Genomic DNA, 26,794 nt, shown 5'->3' with positions numbered 1-26,794 from the left:
CCTGGGGTCAAAACCAAAGCGCTGGATGGATTTGCCCTAACTTCCATGCCAATGATCCCTTTAAGAGAGGCCTGGGGTCAGTATCAGAGGGCTGAGGGATTTGCCCTAACTTCCATAACTGAGATCCCTTTAAGAGGGAAGATGCGCCTATGGGATGGAGGATGTGTGATGGGTATATCTGCACGGGAGGGGGTGATTCATTTCTGTCATGTGCTTCTTTCTGGGGGGCAGACAATGCCTGGGAGCTTATGTTCCCAGGGATGCTAGATTTCTCCCACCATGTCAGTGTTTGCTGAGGTGTTGTCGAGTGAGAAAACTGTTGCTCATAGCAACCAATCACAGCTCAGCTTCTTTTAAACAGCTCTGTTGAAATGAAAAATGCTTAGTGATTGGTTGCAAGGAAAACTGTTGCTCATAGCAACCAATCACAGCTCAGCTTCATTTAAACAGATCTGGTGAAATGAAAGATGTTTCATGATTGGTTGGTGATACACACATACATACAATTTTATATATATAGATTACTGCTGCGCTGAAGATTTCAGCCTGACCTAAGACATACAGTATTGTCCAATTCATAACCCCCAAGGTCATACTGGGGACAAATTATTTAATATTACACCAAGCAGGAATGCTGAAGTCACAATAAAAAGAATTATGAGGATCCTTCTACATATGGCCTTGAAGTGTTGACGGTGTATTGGGTAAAACATAACTTTTCAGACATCATAAAAAAAATAGGCCATTGCTCAATTGCTCATCTTCTCTGGCAGTTCACCAGAAAATTATGACAAAGGGTGGAGACAAAAATTATCTACTTGTCCTTTCATGTCTGTAATTCTGCGTCATTTCTTCTCTCTTCGGTCTCATGGTAGTTAATAAACTACTATCTGTGAAATACATACACTGAGAAATCAACAACCTGATGACCTGAAAACTTCTGATCTTTTGATAAGTCTTAAAGCACCAGGCCAGCGGGTTTTTTTTTTATTTCACCGCTGGAGTGGTGTCTTAAATTTTAGTCCCCTGCCCTGTCTCATACTCACCTGCCGCCTTCATATTTTCTCAGCGCCAGATCACTACATCTCTGCCCCGTTGAAGTGAATGAAAAAAATATTTTCTGTGGTTTACCTGTTTGATCCTTGGTTTATACATGAGTTAAGTGACACCATAAGTCTGACATCATAGGTCCCTTATATCATTAATAATAAACACATGGATGATTCATGTTCATAGGGAAGTCAGGTAGGAGAGCCGTTAGCTGAACAAGCATTTTACCTAGCAGTAGTTTTACACCAATAACAGGATTGCCTCTGACTTCCATAGACAGGAATGGTCAGCTTGGCCAGTCTTTCATGTGGTCTCTATGAGAGAGCTGCTAGCAGACTACTCAAGGGGTTATCTCTCGGAAAATAAAAAGAATCGACAATTGTAAGATTGAAGCCTTTTTTCCCCTGGCATCTTCTGTCAGTGGAGGTTTGTGAGGCCCCCATACACATGAAACATTAAAATAGGCAAGATCGGCCAACTTTAGTTAAATGTGTATACGGGCCTTTAATGGGTTGTCCTACCAGATGATCATAACAGTCTGGTTAACAAGAAAAATTGTATCTGGAGGATGTTAAGAAATATCTCACATAGCAAAATAATCCAATATTTAAAAATATATATTTTATTAATATTAATTAAAAGCTGAAACAAATGAAAACAATACCACCCCCCAAAAACCACAGACTCAAAGCAAGGGGTAGGAGATAGAGATTCATTATACCCATGACAATAGCTACAATCAAATCTCCAACGATATGGTATAGGAGGACAAAAGCAGAAGGTAGGGGGGAGTGGAACAAAGATAAAGCTTTCCCTCAAATGCAACCCTAAATAAATTCCCTACCCAACAGCGGAGGTTGGCAACCTAGATCAAAAACGCAATTTGGCGCCCCTGCTCCATGTCTTCTCACCCTAGGAGACACTGAACAGGCCCTATGTTAACTAATCAACCCTTCCTAATAAAAACTCCCCCAATGAGAGATAACAAAATGCATATTCATACCATATGGAATAGCAAGTAAATTGTACATGAAAACACAACATAACTACACACCACATGCAGAGGTTATTCAAAATAAATGGCAAATAAAGTGCTAATGACCAATGTGAAAACATACCTCCTGATGAACTAGTATTATCATAAAGAAACGCGTCGAGGTCATGGTGGTAATATAGTAGTTATGTTTGGTTCTTTGTAACCTATTCACTTTACTTATTCTCTGGCATTTTAGTGTAAATTTTAGGATTTGTATTGATTTATGCTCTCCCCTTCCTCCCCATTTAAAGAGTTTTCAGTTTGCATTTGGGGGAAAACTTTATCTTTGTTCCACCCCCCCTATCTTCTGCTTTTGTCCTCCTATACTATACCTTTGGATATTTGATTGTGGCTATTGTGCTGGGAATAATGAATGGACTGTCATCTCTTCTTAAGGTACTGTCACACTTAGCGATGCAGCAACGATATGACGCGGTCAGGATCGCTGGTGCATCGCTAAGTGGTCGCTAGTGAGCTGCCACACAGGCAGATCTCACCAGCGACATCGCACGGGTCGGGGGTCGCTACTTACCTGTCAGACGAGACGATCCTGACATCCTCCCGCCCGCGTCCACGCGTCGCTCGTCGTCACAACAGGAAGCCCAGCAGGAAGCTGACGACGAGAAACAGCCCAGGACGTTCTCGCGCGATCAGCGATAACCAGCGGGGGAGCGGTCGGAGGTAAGTATCACACACAGCGATATCGCTAGCAATATCACTGCTACGTCACAAAAAACAGTGACGTTATAGCGATATTGCTAGAGATATCGCTTAGTGTGACAGGCCCTTTAGGCTTGTCGTTACCTCTTCTCTGTGTGTGCCACAGGTGGGGAGGTCGACACTGGGAGCGCTGAAGTAACAGCTGCCATTATCCCGGCGAGTCAGCGGAAGGGTGAGACATTGTAATGTGCGCCATCTTGGGGTATTTTGCTGGGACTGTTCTACGTGTTATCTGCCTGCTTTGTAGTTCAGTAAAGCATTGCCACACTGTTTTACCCTCACCCTGTGTTGTCTGAGTAGCGTTATGCCCACGTTAAAGGGAGAGTGGGCTTTTGGTGGGACGATCCCTGGTCTATACGGTTTAGCCAACTGGGGCGCTCGCCGACCCCTGTGTCTCCACAGTAGGTTTGCACAACACTGCTCCCTTGTCCTGCATCACTGGATGTGGAATTATTTGTGATATCACCATGTTGCCGCCTGGCACAATGACCTGTCATATTGTTGATATAAACACATTTTTGTAATGCTATGATGTTGGCTAAACACATCCCATTGTGTAGTGTAAATAGTCCACCCACTGACCCTATACAAAACTGCTACATGTAATGTTAGCCTGAGCTCCAGTTACAAGCTTGACAGGTCTGCCATTACTTCAGTGGCAACAGTATCATTATGTGGAAAACAGAAAGATTACTAGTCAATGTTTTGGACCATTGGGTCAAACAGACATTTAATGGTTCATTAAACTGATGTCACTTATTTTCTTAAAAGATGATCTGATGATGTTCAGTCAATTGTACCTCCAGTTATTGCCAACTACTGACCATAAGAGGAGCTGTGTATAAGTCTACTCTATATGGATTGGACCTTCCTAGAGGCAGCAGCAGTCAGGTTGATCAGTAATCAGTAAAAACTTCTGAGGCCGGGGTCACACTAACCGACGCAAAATACGGTCAGTATTTTACATGCGTAATACGGATGAATGGCCCCTAAACAGTGCTCCGTATGTCATCTGTAATCAAGGTGTGGTCGCGTATTTTGCGCATGTAAGCATCCGTATGTAATCCGTATGACATCCGTATGGCGAGTTTTTCTCGCAGGCTTGCAAAATGGACATATAATGGAGCCCAATGAGAGGGTTTATAACAGAAACGAAAGATTAGATATAGACACATAGAATGCATAGAGATATATACTTATATATATATATATATATATATATATGTATGTATTCTGTGTGTATAGATCTATTCTTTCTTTCTTTATTAAACGTGTCAGTGTGAGATTACTGTATAGCGCACTGAATTGCCGGTTTTGCTAAAAGACACCTGGTGCGTATTTCTTGCAAGTCACATGTGTGGTCCGTGTGTAATGCGTATTTTTAGCGCACCCATAGACTTGCATTGGCATACTACGGCTGTAGTACGCTGACAATCGCAGCATGCAGCGAGTGGCACAGACCGTAGAATACGGATGAGAAATATACGCCTGGTGCGAGGGACCCCATAGAGAATCATTGGTCCGTGTCTAATGCGTGCTTTTAGCGCCTCTCAGCCGTATTCCTCGCCAGTGTGACCCCGGCCTTAAAATGTATCTGGCTGCTTTGTTGCCCTGGTTTTCACAATATATTTTGATTTATGGGCTTCATTTGTGTCTTTTGCTCAGTTCCTTTCTCCCTGCCTTTTTACTGCAGCTCTGTGTGATCATATAGGCTGTGATGTATTATCACAAGGCCACCATGGATGAATGCTTGACATGATGATTCCTGAACAGCAATAACAGAAATAATAATAATAATAATAATAATAATAGAAGTGACTAAAGGAAGTGTAATATAATATTCAAAGGTAGATGTGCCAGTTTTCTTTCAAGATGTAGAATAGCATTGCCTGTGGCTCCTGGGTTACGAGACATGGAATAGCTGCCGTGCAGTTTGATAATCACACTATTGTTATCATAGACAGCTGCGCAGGCATGGAAACTGTGGAGCAAATATGAACATAGATGTATAAACTGCTGCAGAGAAGAATAGCTATAATACTGTTATAAAAGGGAACCTGACAATAGAAATGCTATTTACCTACATTTACTATTCTGCAGGTAAATAATGTTAAAGTGCTGCCCGACCTCCTTACTAAAAGCTTGACTACCAGGAGAAAATGAACACATTCTCTTGGGAGCTGAACCCACATCTTTCCCGACACATGTCAGCTGTTTTGAACAGCTGACATGTGCCCCTTGGTCATATGCCCACCCGCGGTTGTTAACCTGTTAATTGCTGCTGTCAATCTCTGACAGCGGCATTTAAAGGGAATCTGTCACCTCATTTTTGGCTTATGAGATGCCACTGCCATCAGAGGCTTATCTACAGCATTCTGTAATGCTGTAGATAAGCCCCCGATGTAATCTGAAAGATAAGAAAAACAAGTTAGATTATACTCACCCGGGGGTCCAGTCTGATGGTTGTTGCGGTCCGGCGCCTCCCATCTTCTAGCGATGACGTTCTCCTTCTTACTTTTGCTGAGGCTCCTGCGCAGGCGTACTTTATCTGCCCTGTTGAGGGCAGAGTAAAGTACTGCAGTGCGCAGGCATCGGACCTCTCTGACCTTTCCCGGTGCCTGTGCACTGCAGTACTCTGCTCTTCCTTCAACAAGGCAGATAAAGTACGCCTGCGCAGGAGCCGCAGCAGAAGTAATGAAGAGGACGTCATCGCTTGAAGATGGGCACACTCATGAGATTCTGATGTGAGAAAGTAATTTTAATACATATAGTAGCTATACAGTGGCTACTGTATGTATTAAAATTACTTTCTCACATCAGAATCTCATGAGTGTGCCCAGTATTTGGTATAGATATTCTAAAGGTTTGGGAACCTACTGTTTGGCACCTCCCCCACTGGCTGTGCTAATATCCACCTATATACCCTTTAAGGCTACGTTCACACGTAGCAGAACTCTCACGGAAGGTACCGCGAGAATTCCATTCCGCGGGAAAAAAATAAATAAAAAATCGCATTTTAAATTCCCGCGATTTTCCCGCGGAAAAACTAGCGATTTGCAAGCGTAAATAGTTTGCAGAATGCTAGCATTTTCCAAGCGATCTGTAGCATCGCTTGGAGAACTGATTGACAGGTTGGTCACACTCGTCAAACAGTGTTTGAAGAGTGTGACCAACTTTTTACTACTGATGCTGCCTACATCAGTAGTAAAAGATAGGATGTAAAAAAAAAAAAAAAAAATTGTTATTCTCACCTTCCAGCGTCACGCGCAGCCTTCCCAGCTCTCTCCACGCTCCCGGCATCTTCCGGTCCCAGTAATCCTTTGCGCGAATGACCGCGAGACGATGCGCTCCAACGACGTCATCGCGAATGACCACGAGGCGTTGTGCTCCCGCGAGACCGCAACGTCATCGTGGTCATTCTCGCAAAGGATTACTGGGACCGGAAGATGCCGGAAGCGTGGAGAGAGGCGGGAAGGCTGCGCGGGACGCCGGAAGGTGAGAATAATAATATTTTTTATTTTAATTCTATTTTTTACAGGGATATGGTACCCAAAGCCCGAAGGACAGTCTCCTCTCCTCCGGACCGTGGGTACCATCCGCAAATGTTCTGCTTACTTTTCGCATTGTGACGTAACAGCGATCTCACCAGCGAGATCGCTGTGTGTGACAGCGATCAGCGACCGGCCCCCCTGCCGGTATCGCTGATCGCTGCAAGAAACCTCTGGACATATTTTTCGTCGCTGGCCAGCATGCATCGCTGCATGTGACAGGCGGGAGACCAGCGATCAGCTGTAAAAAAAAATAAAAAAAATAAAAAATATTGTTATTCTCACCTTCCGACATCCCGCGCAGCCATCCCGCCTCTCTCCACGCTCCCGGTCCCAGTGATCCTTTGCATGTGACTCCAGCTTAAGAGTGCACCACCTCTGAACATACAACTTAAAAAAACTTTAAGAAGGGCATTCTTACTATTCATTTTCTCACAACAGGACGTCACGTTCTCTTTGCATTGTTTTCCAACCTTTTTCTTATCTTTTCCATTTCCAGAGACTACTCCTAGCTTCTAAAGACAATTTAAATCCTCTCACCAGCCCCCTTCTCCATTTATGCATCAACCATCATTGAGAAAGATGCTGGTTTAGTCATTTAATTGACACAGAGAAGGGGGTGGCTGTCTGACTGGGCTGGAACCAAAATGGAAATACAGCTACTGGGACCACAGTCTGAATTTGAGATATCAGGTTTCAATATAATTAAAGTATATTTGTATGTTCAAATACCGTAATTTCTATTTGGAATAGATTCAAAAAACTTTTTTTCTGTTCCTGGACAATCCCTTTTAGTGAGGTTTTCCAAGTGGCATAAATTTCATGCAAAAGTTGCAAGACAAAAACATTTGTGCTACTTATTTGGAACTATTTTACAGTTTTAATTTTGCTATAAAGAAATAGTAATGTTGCAGACAAGTCGCATGTTTGCATTAAAATTTATGGCAAGTGAGTTGCATGCGACTTGTGAGCAGCAACATTAAGGCCTCTTTCACACATCAGGTTTTCGCCGTCAGGCGCGATCTGGCAGTTTTGACAAAAACCGGATCCGGCGAAATGCAATGCCGGATCCGGTTTCCCCCCCATTGACTTGCATTAGAGCCGGATCGAGCCGGATGGCCATGCGTTACATCCGGTTTTCGCCGGATCCGGCAATGTGTCGCGATCCGGCGTCTGGAAAAAATGGCTACTGTAACGTTTTTTGTCTCCGGCGAAAAAAGCCGGACAGCAGCAGCAACAGTGGCAGCACTGGCAGCACTGGCAGCAGCAGTAACACCACCCACAGGCATGGAGTCTGGCCAGCAGGAAGACAGCACATCATCTTCTGGGAGCCCTCCCTCGCATCGTCAGCGTTTGACGGTAAGTTTTTATTTCCAAAATCCATCATCTCTGTAATATATGTCTATTCATTGCCTTTTATTTAAAAACAGGAATCACAAGATGAAGAGGAGCTCCCAGAAGAAGAAGGAAGAGGTGGACAGACACCTGGAGTGGGCTCACAATTGGTAAGTTTTTTGCATCAAACGCAGAAACACAACATCACACTACACACAACACATAGAAAACAATGTTCTGCAGACCACACACAGCAAACAAATGCCTACATCCAAAGACATAACATTTTTTGTTTTCTTCTCTAGTCTTCCCAATCTGGTGCTCGGCCAAGAGGTCCTCGCAGTGCCTCCAAGGGTCGTCGGCGACAGCAACGCGGCGGTCACCAGCGTGTAAGTATAAATATTTTTGCTTTTTTTTTTGCACTTTTTATTTCATTTCTTTTGTGGAGGCTAATTATGTTATTTTTGTCTTTTTCTTTAACAGCCTTCACAGCGTGCTCCCAACTCTGACGGTGAGGATGGAGGGATTGATGTGGAACACCTCATCGATCTCGTCAGAGAAAGGGAGCCGCTATGGAATATGGCTGACCGCCGCCATGCTGACCTGATCGTTACCCGACGACTCTGGGAGGAAATCTGTTCGCTCCTTGTGGACCGCTGGGAGGACCTCGATGCTCGGGCCCAGATTAAAGAGCGTAAGTATATACAGTACCAGTTGCTTGATGTAAACCAGTGTTTCCCGAACTCCAGTCCTCGTGGTCCCCACGGATCATGTGTTCAGGATTTCCATTTACTATGGAAATCCTGAAAACATGACCCCTGGGGACCATGAGGACTGGAGTTTGGGAAACACTGATGTTGTATACTAACCACTCCTTTCTCGTTTCAGGGGACAGAATTGTGAAGCGGTGGCGGTCTGTGAGGGATCGTTTCAAGAAGGAGTTCAATAAAGAGATGCGGGCCCCGAGTGGATCTGGAGGACGCAGGAGCAAGTACAAGTACGCACAAGCCCTGTCGTTCCTCCGGGAAACAATGGTCACCAGAAGGTAAATATTACACAGCACATGTGAAAAAAAATGTTTCTATGTAACTTTTTTTTTTTCAGCCAGGGCCATACCATGTCACTATTTTAATTGTTTTTTTTTCTCTTTATTCCACAGCACGGTGAGCAGCACTCGGGAGCCTGCACGATTGGACCCTTCTGAGGTGATCCCTGAGGAGACCGGCACCGAGGGACACTTCGACCGCCCCGGTACATCTGCACCTTCCCAGCCTTCCCACACATTCGACCCATCTGTCCCATCCACCAGCACAGTAGCATCGTGGCCGCCTACATTACATGAAGCTGCTGGTGAGGAGATCGCTTTCCCTTTACCCCACCCTTCTGCCCCTGCCACCTCTAGTACACCTGCAGGTACTGGGCGGCAGCGGCAGAGGGGTCAGGAAAAGACTTATGCGCCAGAGTTCTTGCATCTGAATGCATCTTTCCAGAACTGTCTAAAAGTCTTGTCAGAGCAAATCTCCGCAGGCTTTCAGCAGATCAACTCCAGCATTCTGGAGGTGAAGACACTTCTGCAAACCATGCATTCAGAAGCAAGATCTTCGCCAAACCACACCTTTTTCAGGTCTGTTGTGGAGCGCATGGAAACGCTCTCTCCTACCCAGCAGATGCATGTAATGCATTCATGCCACGGTGCTCTCCAGCACGTTACCTCCCAACCTCCTCCTCCCACCACAGTAGTTCCTCCACCTGCACCCCCTCCAGCCACTTTCCATCCTCCCCCTCCTATTACATACCATCCACCTCCCCAGCACCAGCCACCTCCCCAGTACCAGCAACCTCCCCAGTACCAGCAACCTCCCCAGTACCAGACATCTCCCCACTTCAAGCAACCTGCCCCGTACCAAACTCCTTCCCCCTACCAAACTCCTTCCCCATACAACTTGCCATCAACATCATCTGTCCCTGCCCAACCCTCCACTCCACCGCCCACCACCTCTTCTGCCTCCCACATGTCCACCCATTCTGTAGCTTTTTCCACACCTTCACCTCTAACTGTTCCTTCCCCACCACGATCCCAGTCCTCTCTCCACACTCCCAGTGTCGAAGTGTCCCGCAGACCCTCCAGCAGTATTTCCACCCCACACTACACAGATTTGTAATGTGTTTTTTAATAAAAAATGCCTATTGGTTTTAAAACCTTTATTAAAAAAGTTTTTTGCACATTAAAAACATTTTACAAAAAAAAAAATATTTTAAATAAAAGTTAAATTATCGTTTCACAATGGTTGTCTGTCATTTCTTTCTGCGGCGAACTATGTTTAAAAAAAAGGTTAAATACAGGGTATTTCAAAGGTAAAAAGGTATTCAAAACCAGGTATATAACTGTGGGTACATTTTACCTTTTTGCCACAGTTGTGTTCCTGGTTGTGTTTGAAGCAAAGTATTTCACCTAAAAAGTTGTGTTTATTGTTGGTGATTTCCTAACAATGTACACAACTTTTGTTACAAGGTGAAATACTTTGCATAAAACACAACCAGGTACACACCTGTGGCCTAAAGGTAAAAATAGTAAGACCATGACAAGATAGCCAACTTTGGTTGGCAAAGGTATATACTGTTGGTACAGAAGGTACACAAGTTTGGTTAAGGGCACAAATCTTTCACACTCTGTCATCCTGCCAGTGTACTCTGCCTTGAGGTGACATAAAGTATAGAGCAAAATTGTCCCTCATTACTGAAACCGTCACAGAACTTCTAGTGGTAATGTCATGGTAATCTTGCAAGGTGGTTTCTTCAGAGGTGTCCTCAATGGAAATGGGTTCCTTGCAGATAACAAAATTGTGGAGTACCACGCAAGCTTTGATCACCTCATCCACAGTTTCTGTCTTGAGGTTGATCGCAGTCAATAGGACCCGCCATTTGGCTGTCAGAATACCAAAGGTACATTCAACCATTCTTCTTGCTCTTGTGAGGCGGTAATTAAAAATGCGTTTTGTTCTTGTCAATCCTCTGCTAGAGTACGGTTTCAAAAGGTGTTCTGACAGCTGGAAGGCTTCATCCCCTACACAGACAAATGGCATAGGTGGACCAGATGTTTGCGGCAGCGGTCTAGGGGGTGGGAACTGGAAGATGTTTCCATACAGTTTACGCCCCATGGCAGACAGTTTGAAAACTTGAGAGTCATTGGAGCGGCCATAGGCCCCAATATCAACAGCAATAAATTTGTATTCCGCGTCAGCGATGGCCATGAGGACAATGGAAAAATATTTCTTGTAATTGAAATATTCCGATCCCGATCCGGCTGGCTTTACAATGCGGATATGTTTCCCGTCCACAGCGCCCAAGCAGTTCGGAAACTGACATATCTGTTGAAACTTTTCTGAAATTTCAATCCACCTCTCTGTTGTGGGCTCTGGTAAAAACTCTTCAGCTAAGGAGTCCCACAGTGCACGGCATGTGTACTTCACTATTCCAGATATGGTGGAAATCCCGAGTCTGTACTGGAAATGCAGTGACGAAAGGGATTCTCCAGTTGCAAGAAATCTGTGGGGAATTAAAAAACAATCAATTAGTTTAAAATCACAGCATTACATACCAAAACTCAGCTATAACACTTGGAGATACAAACTACCACCAACAAGATTGCAGTGAAAGTGTGCTCTGATGCGAGCATATCCAATAAATGTGGCTTACCTTAAAGTCACCATCAGACGCTCTGCGGGTGAAACAGAGAAGCGGCAATAGGTGTCTGCTTTTCTTATGAGGTGTGCAATGCGCTCCACCAAGTAATCAAAATTCTCCATTTTCGTCCGAACATATCCAAAAAATTTATCCGGGTTTCGTCTAAGGTCCATGCAGAGTGTAGAATAGACCCCACGCGTCATTCTCTTAGCTGTGATGGGGTGGATCCACAAACGTCGTCTACGATGCCTGATGCGCTGCTGTCTCGCTCTCTCCTTCTCCAGAACAATCACCCTCAAACGATTAGCCTCCGCTGTAAAATCCGCCAAATTCTTCAAAATATTTCCAATCACAACATCCATCTTCGCCAGTAACTTGCTCTTCTCTCCAACCTGCACTTTCTCCTCTACAACCTGTCAAAGAAGGGCTGTAGGAACATGCTATATATAGTTTTTCAGTAGCCAATCCCGTTCGGAAGGCCACAAGGGTCAATTTTAAAAACCGGATCCGGCGTAATCCGTCAAAAAACGGAACAAAAACCGGATTAACCGGATGAGACGGATCCTGTTTTGTCTGTCAAGAACAAGACGGATCCGGCAGAAAAACGGATCCGTCACATCCGGTTTTACGAAATATTTGCCGGATCCGGCGCTCCGGCACGACGCCGGAACGCGCCTGACGCCGAAAACCTGATGTGTGAAAGTAGCCTAAGGCTATGTGCACACGTTGCGGAATTGCCGCGGAAATTTCCGCTGGAATTCCGGAATTCCATTCCGCGGGAAACATGCAAGTAAACCGCATTTCAATTCCCGTCTATTTCCCGTGGAAAAACTAGCGATTTGCAAGCGTAATTAGCTTGCAGAATGCTAGTGTTTTCCAAGTGATCTGTAGCATCGCTTGGAAAACCGATTGACAAGTTGGTCACACTCGTCAAACATACAGTAGTGTTTGACTAGTGTGACCAACTTTTTACTATTGAGGCTCCCTATGCGGCATCAGTAGTAAAAAGATCTAATGTTAAAAATAATTTTAAAAAATTAAAAAATGGTGTTTTTCTCACCTTCCGGCGTCCCGCGCAGCGTTCCCGATCATCGCGATGCTCCCAGCAGGTCCCGTTCCCAGTGATGCATTGCGACAATGACCTTTGATGACGTTGCGGTCTCGCAAAGGTCATTGTCGCAATGCATCACTGGGAACGGGACCTGCCGGGAGCATCGTTGAGGCCTGGTGACGCTGCGAGGGACATCGGAAGGTGAGAATATGACAATTTTTTTAATTTTAATTCTTTTTTTACAGGGATATGGTACCCACAGCCTGGAGGAGAATCTCCTCTCCTCCGGACCGTGGGTACCATCCGCAAATGTTCTGCTTTCTTTTCGCATGGTGGGCATAGCCACGTGCGGAAAGTAAGCAGAACAATGCATTCCTATGTGTGCGTATTTTCCTGCGATTCCGCACAAAGAATGAGCATGCTGCATATTTTTCCGCGATGCAATTCAGCCGCGGAAAAATACGCAGCATTAGCACAACATGCTTTTTTTTGTGTTTTCGCGGTAAAATCATGCGTTTATAATCACCGCGAAAACTAAAAAAAAAAGCTACGTGTGAACACAGCCTAAATCCAACGCATTTGGAAACATTAGCGACTGTCATGGTTGCATTATGTTGCAGGTCACAGAGCGACACCATAGAAAGTCACTACATCCAAGTCACTACATCCATTGTTTGAATGCATCACTGCGATTTCAATGTCACATGACACATTGCCGGGTAGCCCCAGTCTTAATGTATAATTGGTGTCTTGCTCACCTAATTTTCTAATTCCCACTTGAATAGAGAGACATTCACCAGACAGGTGTAAAGATCCCCATACATATTAGAAAAAAGTAATCAAGACCCGCATGATTTCGGTGGGACCAGCTGATCATACAATCTTTTTTGTGCCTACTGACTCTCCCCAGGACATTTGTTTTCAAGGAGATACTCCTCTGGCAGTGGCTTTCTCCTAACTCCCCATCCCCAACAGTCAGTGTAAAACAATAAAAAGAGTCTAATAACAATTCAAACAATAAAGTATGTACAATGCAGATTTTAAATGAATGAGGACAAGAATGAAGAAATATTGGTAGTAGAGAATGTCACCGTAGTACTAAGACCATATCAAGAGCCACTTGCATTTATATTTTTGGACTAACACATGGCTTAACAGACATGAATAGAATATTGACAGATCTAGATTTGTCCCTGGATATACTGTATTACATATCTTTATAGAACAGACCGGCTAAATACAACTTCCATCATTGTCTCCTGAACACACTGAAATCAGCGAGAACAGGACACAATGAAGAAAGCTGCCGACGCCTGTGGGTCCGCCCTCCCAGGGCTGTGGGGTACTCGGTACCAGGCCCGATGAGCTTCAATGGGAGATGTCACGGCAGCTGGCACCCGGCCCGTGGCCCTGGGTGCCCATTGTAAACAGGGGAAAGTTTATGAGTGATTCGTGACACCACCTGTGGTGTTCGGCAATGTAGATGTAAGCCGACGCAGCAGACAGATCCTCTGGGACAGATCGTGTGGTGCAGCAGTGATGTTATAGCCCTCCACAGGCAGGGCTGTAGTCCCAGGGCAGAGTATGTGAAGTGACACTTAAATGGTGTAGTGTCGGGCGCAATGGATGTAGCAGTGCTGGGCGTGTTGGCGCAGGAATAAGTGGAGGACACCAGGGCATGTAGTTCCAAAGCTTTACTCACAGTCTGTTGCAGGTACAGGTGCCCGCATCCATGCTGTGTCCTCCGGGTCAGGAGCTCAGCCAACTTCTAGGCAAGATGAAGTACTCCTTTCCAACACTCCACCAACATATGTGCCTTTTCTGAACGTCTCCTCTTATAGCGCCTTTGAATGAAGTACTCCTAGTACTGAGTTACACTGGAGTTCCTCCTGTCTGATGTTCCTATGAACTCTACTTGTATGGCAGACAGCTGTAGCCTGCTTTGGGGACTCCTTACTACCTAGTCCCGGCTCACTATCGTTACTGTTGTGCCCCCAAGTCTTGTGTGGGAATAAAGTGGTGACAACTTCTATTTCTCCGGTGTCTGCTGCAGGACCATTAGAATCCATACAACCTCGGGGACTGAACCCCGGCCTTGCGCTTAGAACTTGGGAAGGGTTCTCTCTTCCAACCCTGATCCTTAGTCCTTCTATTCTCCTTACGTTCCATACTAATCCTTCTTTCCAATGGAGAATCAAGCTTCCTTTCTCTGTCTCTTTCCTGTGCCAGCAGACCCAGGACACTGACGTCTGCTGCAGCACTTCCTTCTTCCATCCCTCTCCCGGGGATCTTCTCTGTCTTACTCTCTGTCCTTCTACATCCTCACTCACTGACTGAATCAAAGACTGACTGACTGACTCAACTCTTCCTGCTCTTTTATGTGAACTCAGCTCCACCCACCTCCCAGCACGTTTCATGTTCCAAGCAGGGAGCCACCAAGGGGTGCTATGCTACACTCCAAGCAGGGAGCCGTCGAAGGTGCTTTGCTACACTACTTTGTGGTGTGGGGTGCAGGTGTTGGTGTGGTCAGGTGTCTCCACCTTACCTGGATGGTGGGGTACCACACCTCAGGAGGAAGTGCAGTACCTCTGTGGCGACTGAACCCTCAGTGCCGCCACACCTGCGAACAGTGAGAATTGTACCGCTTGTTCCTAGGCATCGGTACGTGTCATGCTCATGACATACGGATGTCATCCGTGAGTCATCAGTGAGCATGTGTGTGGCACACATTTTGTCTCTGCTATGAATAAAAAACTGTCATGTGTGTCCAAGAGATGTGTCTTATCAGAACAGGGGCCCCACTATAAAGGTACGCCTCGACAATGGCAGTTGAGCTCATTTACATTGACCAATTTATGTGCCAAGTACCTTCTTTTACTGTAAATTTTCCGAATGCAATATAGCAGTTCCAATTTTCCAAAATTACATATGTACATAATGTAGCACTTACCTATTTTCTGTGGTAGTAATGCAGTTCCAAGTTTCTATATTTACTATTCTTAACATTCCAGAGTGCAGCTTTGTTTTTTCTTAGAATTGTTATGTTAGCTGGCACCTTTTCACACCAGTTTGGATGTGCTGGTCAGTTTTTCTGTTTGTAGCAAACTCTTGTCACATGTGCATTCCCATCAGCCTCAGGTGGCTTTAATTAGCTGGTTCCTTCCTGTCCCATAAATTGTAGGTTTTTTTTACTCCAAGAGAGGTCTCCTATCAGGACAGGGTCCCAGCTATAAGGTATGCCTTGATTGTGGCTGTTGAGCTCATACACATTGGCCAATTTATGTGCCAAGTACCTTCTTTTACTGTAAATCTTCCTATAGCAATACAGCAGTTTCAATTTTCCAAAATTCCATATGTGCATAATATAGCACTTGCCTATTTTCTATGGCAGTAATGCAGTTCCAATTTACTATTCTTAACATACCAAAGTGCAGCTTTGTTTTTTCTTAGAATTGTTATGTTAGCTAACACCTGTTCACATCAGTTTGGATGTGCTAATCAGTTTTTCTGTTTGTGAAAATGATGAGAGCTGCCTTCAGCAGTCGGCGCTTTGGACCAGCGTGGACTCTACTGGGAACAGCGCCTGAGAACAGTGTGAATTGTACCGCTTGTTCCCAGGTGCCGGTACATGTCATCTGTGAGTCATCAGTGTGCACTTATATGGCACGCGTTTTGTCCGTGCTATGGAATAAAAACTGACATGTCTGCAGGTTTTTCACACGGACACACTTTAAAAATGGACCGCATATGGACATAAACGGACGAATGAAGAAGGCCTTAGACTGTTGTCCGATCCTACCGATAGATGGGTTTGTCCAACTATAGCCTAATGTATATATGGGCTGTAACAATGCTATTCACTTGGGAGCGATATGAGGTATCACAGGAACCATTTCCATTTAAATGTCCAGCTGGTTTATTTCAATCCTCATAAACTAAATCACAGGAAAAATTAAATACAGCCCTTGCCTGGCTCAAAGTGAAACAAAAAGTAAACAGTCCATACAATAATTTGGGTTCACCATTTTGGCTTAGAGTCCAGTTTCTTAGTCATTTAGCAAAGCCACACAATCCAGATGTTAAAGGCCTGACCTGAGTTGGAGTAGTGATATTGCAACCACTAGGGGCAGAACCAACAGGTAACATTGTCAAGATATAGTCTGAGGTCGGTACATGGAGCAGCAGTGTTGTTGGGCAGATAAGCAGGAATCGTAGTCAGGATATAGCCAGAGGACGTTACACGGAGCAGCAGTAGGATCTTGAGGATAAGCAGCAGGTGGAAAGAAGCTAGACTGAAGCTCAATCATCTCACAATGAAGGAAGTGCAATGCCAGGTTTAAGTAGGGTGCTCAATCAGTAGATCGCAGGGTGAGCCAATCAGGAAGTTGGGGTGTAGATACCAGGAACTCAGGTTGAAGACATCAGAAACAACACAAGTACAAGTATCTGATTTAGCAAGGAACTGTCCAGCTAGCTGAATAGCTCAGAGGGGAGAGCTGCCACCTGGTGCACAAGGGCTGCTGGGTTCGAATCCGTGACACCAGGAGGTCTACACACCTCCATACACAGAAGCATGTAACAGATTACAAACAGATTTTACAAAGTGATCCACACGCAACAGTGGAGATATGATGAGCAGCTACCCAGCCCAAAATCTTTCGCTGTTCACAATAAGACCTGACCCTAACATGGCAGATTAACTCCTCATACTACTAAGTGTACCAGAGTCATTACTCTAGGTTTAGATCACAAAGGACATGCACCTCTGTGATACATATCTCCTATCCACTATGTGTCCAGCAGCCAACTTAGAGGGACTTAAGGCAGAGCACATTGTGATTGGTTGCAAAACACTTGTTAAAGAAGCAGTGATATATTACTACTGCTACAGTTGTGGCCAAAAGTATTGACACCCCTGCAATTCTGTCAGATAATACTCAGTTTCTTCCTGAAAATGATTGCAAACACAAATTCTTTGGTATTATTATCTTCATTTAATTTGTCTTAAATGAAAAAACACAAAAAGAATTGTCCTAAAGCTAAATTGGATATAATTCCACACCAAACATAAAAAAGAGGGTGGACAAAAGTATTGGCACTGTTCGAAAAATCATTCTCTAATTTGTCTAATTTAACAGCACCTGTAACTTACCTGTGGCACCTAACAGGTGTTGGCAATAACTAAATCACACTTGCAGCCAGTTGACATGGATTAAAGTTGACTCAACCTCTGTCCTGTGTCCTTGTGTGTACCACATTGAGCATGGAGAAAAGAAAGAAGACCAAAGAACTGTCTGAGGACTTGAGAAACCAAATTGTGAGGAAGTATGAGCAATCTCAAGGCTACAAGTCCATCTCCAAAGACCTGAATGTTCCTGTGTCTACCGTGCGCAGTGTCATCAAGAAGTTTAAAGCCCATGACACTGTGGCTAACCTCCCTAGATGTGGACGGAAAAGAAAAATTGACAAGAGATTTCAACGCAAGAGTGTGCGGATGTTGAATAAAGAACCTCGACTAACATCCAAACAAGTTCAAGCTGCCCTGCAGTCCGAGGGTACAACAGTGTCAACCCGTACTATCCATCGGCGTCTGAATGAAAAGGGACTGTATGGTAGGAGACCCAGGAAGACCCCACTTCTTACCCCGAGACATAAAAAAGCCAGGCTGGAGTTTGACAAAACTTACCTGAAAAAGCCTAAAACGTTTTGGAAGAATGTTCTCTGGTCAGATGAGACAAAAGTAGAGCTTTTTGGGCAAAGGCATCAACATAGAGTTTACAGGAGAAAAAAAAGAGGCATTCAAACAAAAGAACACGGTCCCTACAGTCAAAAATGGCGGAGGTTCCCTGATGTTTTGGGGTTACTTTGCTGCCTCTGGCACTGGACTGCTTGACCGTGTGCATGGCATTATGAAGTCTGAAGACTGCCAACAAATTTTGCAGCATAATGTAGGGCCCAGTGTGAGAAAGCTGGGTCTCCCTCAGAGGTCATGGGTCTTCCAGCAGGACAATGACCCAAAACACACTTCAAAAAGCACTAGAAAATGGTTTGAGAGAAAGCACTGGAGACTTCTAAGGTGGCCAGCAATGAGTCCAGACCTGAATCCCATAGAACACCTGTGGAGAGATCTAAAAATGGCAGTTTGGAGAAGGCACCCTTCAAATATCAGGGACCTGGAGCAGTTTGCCAAAGAAGAATGGTCTAAAATTCCAGCAGAGCATTGTAAGAAACTCATTGATGGTTACCAGAAGCGGTTGGTCGCAGTTATTTTGGCTAAAGGTTGTGCAACCAAGTATTAGGCTGAGGGTGCCAATACTTTTGTCTGGTCCATTTTTGGAGTTTTGTGTGAAATGATCAATGTTTTGCTTTTTGCTTCATTCTCTTTTGTGGCTTTTCATTTAAGACAAATTACGGTAAATGAAGAAAATAATACCAAAGAATTTGTGTTTGCAATCATTTTTAGGAAGAAACTGCGTATTATCTGACAGAATTGCAGGGGTGTCAATACTTTTGGCCACAACTATACATATAAAATGTGCACTGTTGTTGCTTACTTTTTTCACACTGATGTAAATTAGAAGAAATATGCTATAAAATTCCATACTTTATAAGACCACATCTTCACAGTGCTCGAATGAAGTTCAGAAGTTTTCACTTTCTTACAGTGTAAATTAAAACAATTGCACCAAAATATCCTGCTAAATACAAATCGTGACTCGGTACCTTGCAGCTCTGGGGTCCTGGGTTCAAATCGCACCAAGAAAAACATCTGCAAGGAGTTTGCATGTTCTACCCGTGTTTGCGCGGGTTTCCTCCGGGTGCTCCAGCTTCATCCCACACCCCAAACACATTCTAACAGGGAATTTAGGTTGTGAACCCCGGTAGCATAGGTACCGGAGGAGTTCAGGGGGCGGTCGCACCTGAGCCTCATGCTGAGGGGCAACCACGAGCTATGTTACTGTTAAGTGTATCGGCATGCGCAGTGTGCCCATACAGTTGCACTCAGCAGCAGGGTGATGACATCAGTACATGGCGCAAGCTGTGCTGAGGTGAACTGGTGCTCGGATCAGCAGAGGGAGGAGAAATTAGTATTGTATTTTTTATGGGGAGTGCATTGTACTGTATTGAGGCCTTTGGGGAATACATTATACTATATAGAGCCCTATGGGGAGTGCATTCTACTGTAAAGAGGCCTATGGTGAGTGCATTATACTGTATGCAGGCCTATGGGGAGTGTATTATACAATATAGAGGCCTATAGGGAGAGCATTATACTGTATAGAGGCCTATTGGGAGTGCATTATACTATATGGAGGAGGCCTAAGGGGAATGCATTATACTATATGGAGAAGGCCTAGGGGGAGTGCATTATACTATATAGAGGCCTATGTGGAGTGCATTATATTATATGGAGGCCTATGGGTGGAGCATTATACTATATGGAGGCCTGTGGGGAGTGCAGTATACTATATGGAGACTATTTAGGGGGCCGACAGACAATGTGGGGATTACAGTGAGGGAGACAACAATCAGTGTGGAAGCTAATGTGGGGTTTTTGTACAGTGTGGTGCTCATGATGCAGTGTTGGAGCCATCAAACAGCTTGGGTGCTACTAAGGGGTCAGTCTACTGTGTATAGGGGAGCATCATACTGTGTAGAGGGGAGCTGTACGGGGGGACTCAGAACAATATTAAATTTTAAGTGGGCACTTATTGTTATAGGGGAACTCAGGTTACTATGACTGTCAAAGGGGCACACAGAGGGCATTATTACTTTCTAGGGGCAAAATGTGGGCACATTTTTCTAGTGCACTTTCACAGGGCAAGAATATATTCTAGACTAGGTTTGCTTTACTGTCTAGAGAGCACACAATACCACACTGTAGGTGCAGTAATAGGGACACATATGGCATTAGTGGTTCAGTATTGGGGTATAAGTGGGATAAGGAGTTTATGCAGGTTGGGGATAGATGGGGACGGTGCCTGAAATGATAGAAGTCAGGTGTGTCTTTGTTGTAATCTCTGCTGCCGAGTCCTGGACCAGATGTAAAAGACAGGAAAAGTGAGTGACTCCATCAGTGATATCAGGTAATATCAGTGTTGATCTTTGTATAAGGACTTTTATTAGTAAAGTGAGGTGATCTGCTGAGGTTCTCCTACATCCACTATTATGGGAAGCCACCATTGTTGTAATCAGGGTCACCTGGTTATGGTCCCACGCAGAAGCTCCCCCCACCGAACCAAAACCCTAGCTATGTCTCTGGTAAGCCACATTGGGGACAGCCATAATAATGTGTGTAAAGCGCTGTAGAATTAACCCCTTAACAACCACCGATACGCCTTTTAATGGCAGTAGTTAAGGGTACTTAATGCACAGCGCCGTTAAACGGCGCTGTGGAAAAAGTGTATAGCGCCCCCAAGAGTGGGATTTTCTCCGGGGTCCCGGCTGCCGGGGGTGGACCCCAGAGAACATGATTCGGGTCAGTTTTTACCGACCCCGCTTTTGCGATCGCCGTTATTAACCGTATAACTGCAACCGGAAAAAAAAGCCACGATTTTGCTTTCACTTTCTCTAATGTGATCGCACATCAGAGGAGAGATAAATAGGGTCCCTGATCCCTCCCCCAGTGGTCCTCGGGCCCTCCTGCCTCCTCAGGTGGGCACCGCCATCTTGGTCCGGGAAGAAAATGGCAGGCGCATGCGCAGTGTGCCCGCCGAATCTGCTGGCCGGCAGATTCCATTCATTCATTCAATGTACATTTTGATCAATCACTGTGATAAACCTTATCACAGTGATCAAAATAAAAAAAATAGTAAATAACAACCCCCTTTATCATCCCCTTAGTTAGGGAAATATAATGAAATAAAGAAAATATATTTATTTTCATTTTTCCATTAGGGTTAGAATTAGGGTTAGGGTTAGAATTAGGGTTGGGATTAGAGTTATGGTTGGGATTAGGGTTAGGGTTGGGATTAGGGATAGGGTTGGGATTAGGGTTAAGGTTGGGATTAGGGTTAAGGCTGGGATTAGGGTTAAGGTTGTGTTGGGGTTAGGGTTGGAGCTAGAATTGAGGGGTTTCCACTATTTAGGCACATCAGGGGGTCTACAAACACGACATGGCGCCACCATTGATTCCAGCCAATTTTGCATTCAAAAAGTCAAATGGTGCTCCCTCCCTTCCGAGCCCAGACGTGTGCCCAAACAGTGGTTTACCCCAACATATGGGGCATCAGCGTACTCAAGACAAATTGCATACCAACTTTGGGGGTCAAATTTCTCCTGTTACCCTTGGGAAAATAAAAAAACTGGGGGTTAAAAAAATCACTTTTGTGGAAAAAAAAGATTTTTTATTTTCACAGCTCTGCATTATAAACTTCTGTGAAGCACTTGGGGGTTCAAAGTGCTCACCACACGTCCGATCTCAATTCCAGCCAATTCTGCGTTGAAAAAGTCAAATTTCGCTCCTTCCCTTGCGAGCTCTGCCATGCACCCAAAAAGTGGTTTACCCCCACATGTTGGGTATTGGCGTATTCAGGAGAAATTGCACAACACATTTTGTGGTTCATTTTCTCTTTTAACACTTGTGAAAATAAAAATAAATTTGGTTCTGAAGAAAATTTTTTGCAAAAAGTTAAATGCTAATTTTTTTCCTTCCCCATTGCTTCAGTTCTTGTGAAGCATGTAAGGGGTTAATGAACGTCTTGAATGTGGTTTTGAGCACTTTGAGGGGTCCAGTTTTTAGAATGGTGCCACTTTTGGGTATTTTCTGTCATGTACATGTCATGTACACCCCTCAAAATGACTTGAAGGCTATGTGCCCACGGTGCGTGTTAAAACGCACACCAAAAAACGGACTCCTTCCCAGAAATCGCCCGTTTTTTTCTGCGCGATTTCACCGCGATTTTACCGCGATTATGATCGCGATTTTGCCGCGATTTTCGTGTGCGATATTCAAGCACTTTCCAAGCGATTTGAAGCATTGCTTGGAAAGTGATTGACAGGTTGGTCACACTCGTCAAACATAGTGTTTGACAAGTGTGACCAGGTTTTTACTATTGAGGCCGCCTATGCGGCATCAATAGTAAGAGATAGAATGTTAAAATGCTAAAAAAATAAAAAAATCGGGGTATATTTACCTTCCAGCGTCCCGCGCTGCCATCCCGGGCCTCAGCGTTCCCAGTAATGCCTTGCGAGACCTGTGATGACGTAGTCTCGCGTTGCTATAGCGATCTTGCGAGACCGCTAGAGTCACGCGAGACTACGTCATCACAGGACTGTGGCGCAAGGCATTACTGGGAACGCTTAGGCCGGGATGGCAGCGCGGGACGCCGGAAGGTAAATATACCCCGATTTTTTATTTTTTTTTTACAGGGGTATGGTACCCAGGGCCTGGAGGACAGTCTCCTCTCCTCCACACCGTGGGTACCAACCGCACATGAGACGCTTAACTTCCCGCATGGTGGGCATAGCCACATGCGGGAAGTAAGCGATTCTCATGCATTCCTATGGGTGCGGAATCGCGGTAATTCTTTGCGATTCTGCACAAAAGAATGAGCATGCTGTGATTTTTTCCGCGATGTGATTCCGCCGCGGAAAAAAGCGCAGTATTAGCACAGCATGTGCGGAATGTCATAGGAATGCATGGGGTGCGTTCTGTACACGATTTTTAAATGTTTTTGCGCCGAAAATCGTGGCAAAAACGCTTAAAAATCGCTATGTGGGCACACAGCCTAAATATGATATGGTCCCTAAAAAAAATGGTTTTGTAAATTTTGTTGTAAAAATAAGAAATCGCTGGTCAACTTTTAACCCTTATAACTTCCTAACAAAAAAAAAATTTGTTTACAAAATTGTGCTGATGTAAAGTAGACATGTGGGAAATGTTATTTATTAAGAAATTTGTGTGACATATCTCTCTGGTTTTAAAAATTTAAAGTTTGAAAATTGCACATTTTCAAAAATTTTGCCATATTTCCATTTTTTTTCATAACTAAACACAAGTCATATAGAAGAAATTATACCACTAACATGAAGTAAAATATGTCACGAAAAAACAAACATTGTCAGAATCAGCATTCCAGAGTTATAACCTCATAAAGAGACAGTGGTCAGAATTATAAAAATTGGCCCGGTCATTAAACTGCAAAATGGCTCTGTCACTAAGGGGGTGATTAGTATTGTGAGGAAAGAGGGAGACACAAGCGCAATATAGGGTCTTATCCCACAAGTAAAGTAAGCGGTTTGACAAAAAACTGCTCACCTGGTAGTAGGTATTCAAAGCATGTATAGATAAGGGCTGCTGCAGATCCACAAGTCGGTCACCGACTATCTGAAACAGAGCTCTGCAAAGGAATACGTGGATTTCGTCCGCGCTGCCCAAATGATGAAAGTCCAGAAGGTTAATAAGGTTTGACAGTGGTTTATTCTACGCGTTTCAAGGTTTTTTGCAACCTCTTCTTCAGGAAATACCACCAAGGGGTTGATGGCACTATATAAGGGAGTAAAATAAATGATGCAGGAGCTTTCCTTGTAAATTCATAACTGTAATGATGTTGAAGCGATTGAGAAATGAAAATGCTTCCCAAAATTCTGCGTTCACAGGCATGGTCAAAAAATTCCTTACATTAACCATTTCCTGTCTCTCACGGACAAGCAGAAACATAGCAATAGCTGCTTAAGGCCATGTGCACACGTTGCGGATTCTGCTGCGGATCCGCAGTGTTTCAGGCTCTGCGGGTCCGCAGCAGATTTAGGTGCGTTGTACAGTACCATTGTTTTCAATGGTAAACTGAAAAACGCTGTGCACATGCTGTGGATTTTTCCGTGCAGATTTGCTGCGGGTGTCAATTCTTTGTGCGGAATCCACTGCGGTTTCACACCTTCTCCATTGCAGAGGTGTGAAACCGCAGGGCTAAACCGCAGGCTAATCCGCAGGTAAACTGCAGGTCTTTTGACCTGAGAATTTACCTGCGGATTTTTCCAAATCCGTGTGGAAAAATCTGCAGGACCTAAAACTACGTGTGCACATAGCCTAAGGGTTGTAGTGGTACCTGGGGGTGCCCATGTATATTTCTGTCCCATAGGAAGACATGAATTCTATAGGATGGCATGTGGTAGTTGTTGGTCCTGTTACAGATGATGCCTCAGATCTCCGGAGCTATGCCTTCGCTGCTTATGTGCCACCTAGCCTACAATAATTTTCTTCTACCCTGTATTACTACAGTGATATCATATACCAATGTTTGAAAAAAAAAATACAGTTCCTCCTCCTTGACATGAACAGGAGTAATACAAGCATATTCACCATTTCTTTTCTTTCAAAAATCCTTCTTACGGGGTATACTCGTGAAATGAATGGAGAATGGACCAGTGCTCCACTTTCACAGGGGATTCCAGACCCCCATTATGGAACATGGTGAGAGTCCCAGCAGTTAGAAGTTATTATCATCAAAACATTCAACAACCAGAATACAGCAAGTGAATAATGTTATTGATAAAACGGTTGCAAATGTATGGCAACAGGCACACACTGAGGATTGGGTCAGTTTTTTACCTCAGAAATTGCCAGCCATAACCAGGAGTGGGTGACAAATCCTGATGTGGTGACATGTCTCTATTATACTTTTCCTCTGATTGTTCCACTCCTGCTTTTGGCTTATAAATAATGAGGTAAAAACGCAAATTCTTAAATGTGTGCATGTGGCCTTACATCTCTATGACTCAATTACTGAAAACATGTATCAATAATTATTAATATTCTCCCCGTAGTCTTAATCTATGGCACATGGGGCTGCAGGATGAGGTTTACAGGTGCTGGTCCATTGATGGAGTATATATGTACCTTTATACACATGCTGGCAATACGAACAGGACGTATGTCCAGGTTGTACTCTGATCTGTCATGTAGCTCTGGTCTAGGACTATATTTGCCATGTGCTCTGCCTTTCAGCCATATTGCAGAGTACAGATCTTATAGACTGCGCTCAATACCCCAGATTCATTCCTATTCCCTTGTTGACATAGTGACTGCAAGGCATCGACATGACAGCGAGCGAGAGGCACAGTAATTCCTAACAATAGCTAGTCATGCATCTAGCTGCATCAGCTATTATAGTCAATGCTGGTATTTGTAGTTTTTGGTCATGCTGTATTGTGTCACTCACCAGAGGGGTGTAGGAGCAGCGAATGGTTCTCATCCTCCCAAGGCTTTGCTCAATGCTGTGTAACCAGAAGAGCCAGCTGGCTGACTGGAGCTGTGTGACATGTGTCCACACCCACTACCCACTGTGCACACTCTACACCTATCATAAGCAAGGGCACCTATGCACACCCAGACCTTTGCCCAAACTGTCTCAGTTATGATCATATAACGTCAATCAGATCAGTCAGCGCAGTATTGGAAGCACGTAAGAAATTTATGTCATTCCTTTAAAGTGCACCAGTCAAATGGCCCTGATTAGACAAGCGCTCTGTGCTAGAAGTAGCCCCTGAGATTACGGTAAGCAACTTAAGACAACAAAATCTGCCAGAATACATTTTACCATGCAAAAGAATAAAAAATGCCCAATGCCCTAAAGCAAAGGAAATCATACCAATGTAAACAACGTCTGCTCATTAAGGGGTTAAAATTGGTAGCTAGTACACTAACTAGCTACTGTTCGTTTAAGGTTGAAGCTAAAAAGGTCTATATCTTACATCTGACTGAAGGTAAATTGTTTCAGCAGTTATTCCTCCACTGACCAACTGTACAGAGTTAAAAATTATATTTTTCATAACATTTTTTAAATCAGTCTTTCCTTCTTAATTAGAAATAAAATGCATATTAGTTAATTAGATTAATGCTGTCAGCCTAGTGGCTTATTCAGACGTCCGTTCACATTAGTCTGAGATCGGACCGCTAATGTACGGACTGGCCTCCGATCTCCCTACCTGAGCGTGACAGTGTTAGCCATTTCTATGAGACTGTCCAGCATGGGTCAGGAGAGCCATGGCCAGTCCTTGTAATGAGGACCGACCTTGGACCGATTTGTACGGACATCTGAATAAGCCTTTAGGCCTGGATTCACACGTCCATATACCGCGGTCAGAGTAGAGACTAGAGATGAGCGAATATTTCAATGTTCGATTCAGATTACGATCGCCAAATTTGCAATATTAAATTATTTATTCATCGAATGTTCGCTCAACATAGCCAAACACCATTTAAGTCAATGTGAGGCCCCAAAAGCTGCCAAAACACATCAAATTATGGGGATACAACAGGAAAGTGGCCTGAATTCACCCACAGTTGGTCTCCGCCAGCATTTACAGCTTTCAATTGAACGTCACAGTAAGACGAGGTGGGTGAGGGATCGGTGTAGGCCTCCTGTG

General features: G+C 44.2%; 1 protein-coding gene across 1 annotated transcript in view; it reads right to left on the bottom strand.

Annotated features, from left to right (window-relative positions):
* LOC141069662 (TLD domain-containing protein 2-like) overlaps positions 1-25,730 on the bottom strand; it is a 51,529-nt gene extending 25,799 nt beyond the window's left edge. The window contains exon 1 of the mRNA XM_073559437.1: positions 25,588-25,730. Coding sequence (XP_073415538.1) covers positions 25,588-25,620 — 33 coding nt within the window. The 5' untranslated portion in view covers positions 25,621-25,730. The remainder of the gene's footprint in view (positions 1-25,587) is intronic.
* Between the last annotated feature and the right edge of the window lie 1,064 nt (positions 25,731-26,794).

This window comes from Dendrobates tinctorius, unplaced genomic scaffold (genome assembly GCF_039654945.1).
Source record: "Dendrobates tinctorius isolate UK_male_01 unplaced genomic scaffold, ASM3965494v1 ptg000270l, whole genome shotgun sequence".
Taxonomy (NCBI): Eukaryota; Metazoa; Chordata; class Amphibia; order Anura; family Dendrobatidae; genus Dendrobates; species Dendrobates tinctorius.
The sequence above is the reverse complement of the archived record's forward strand: the minus strand, read 5'-3'. Positions and strand labels throughout refer to the sequence as shown.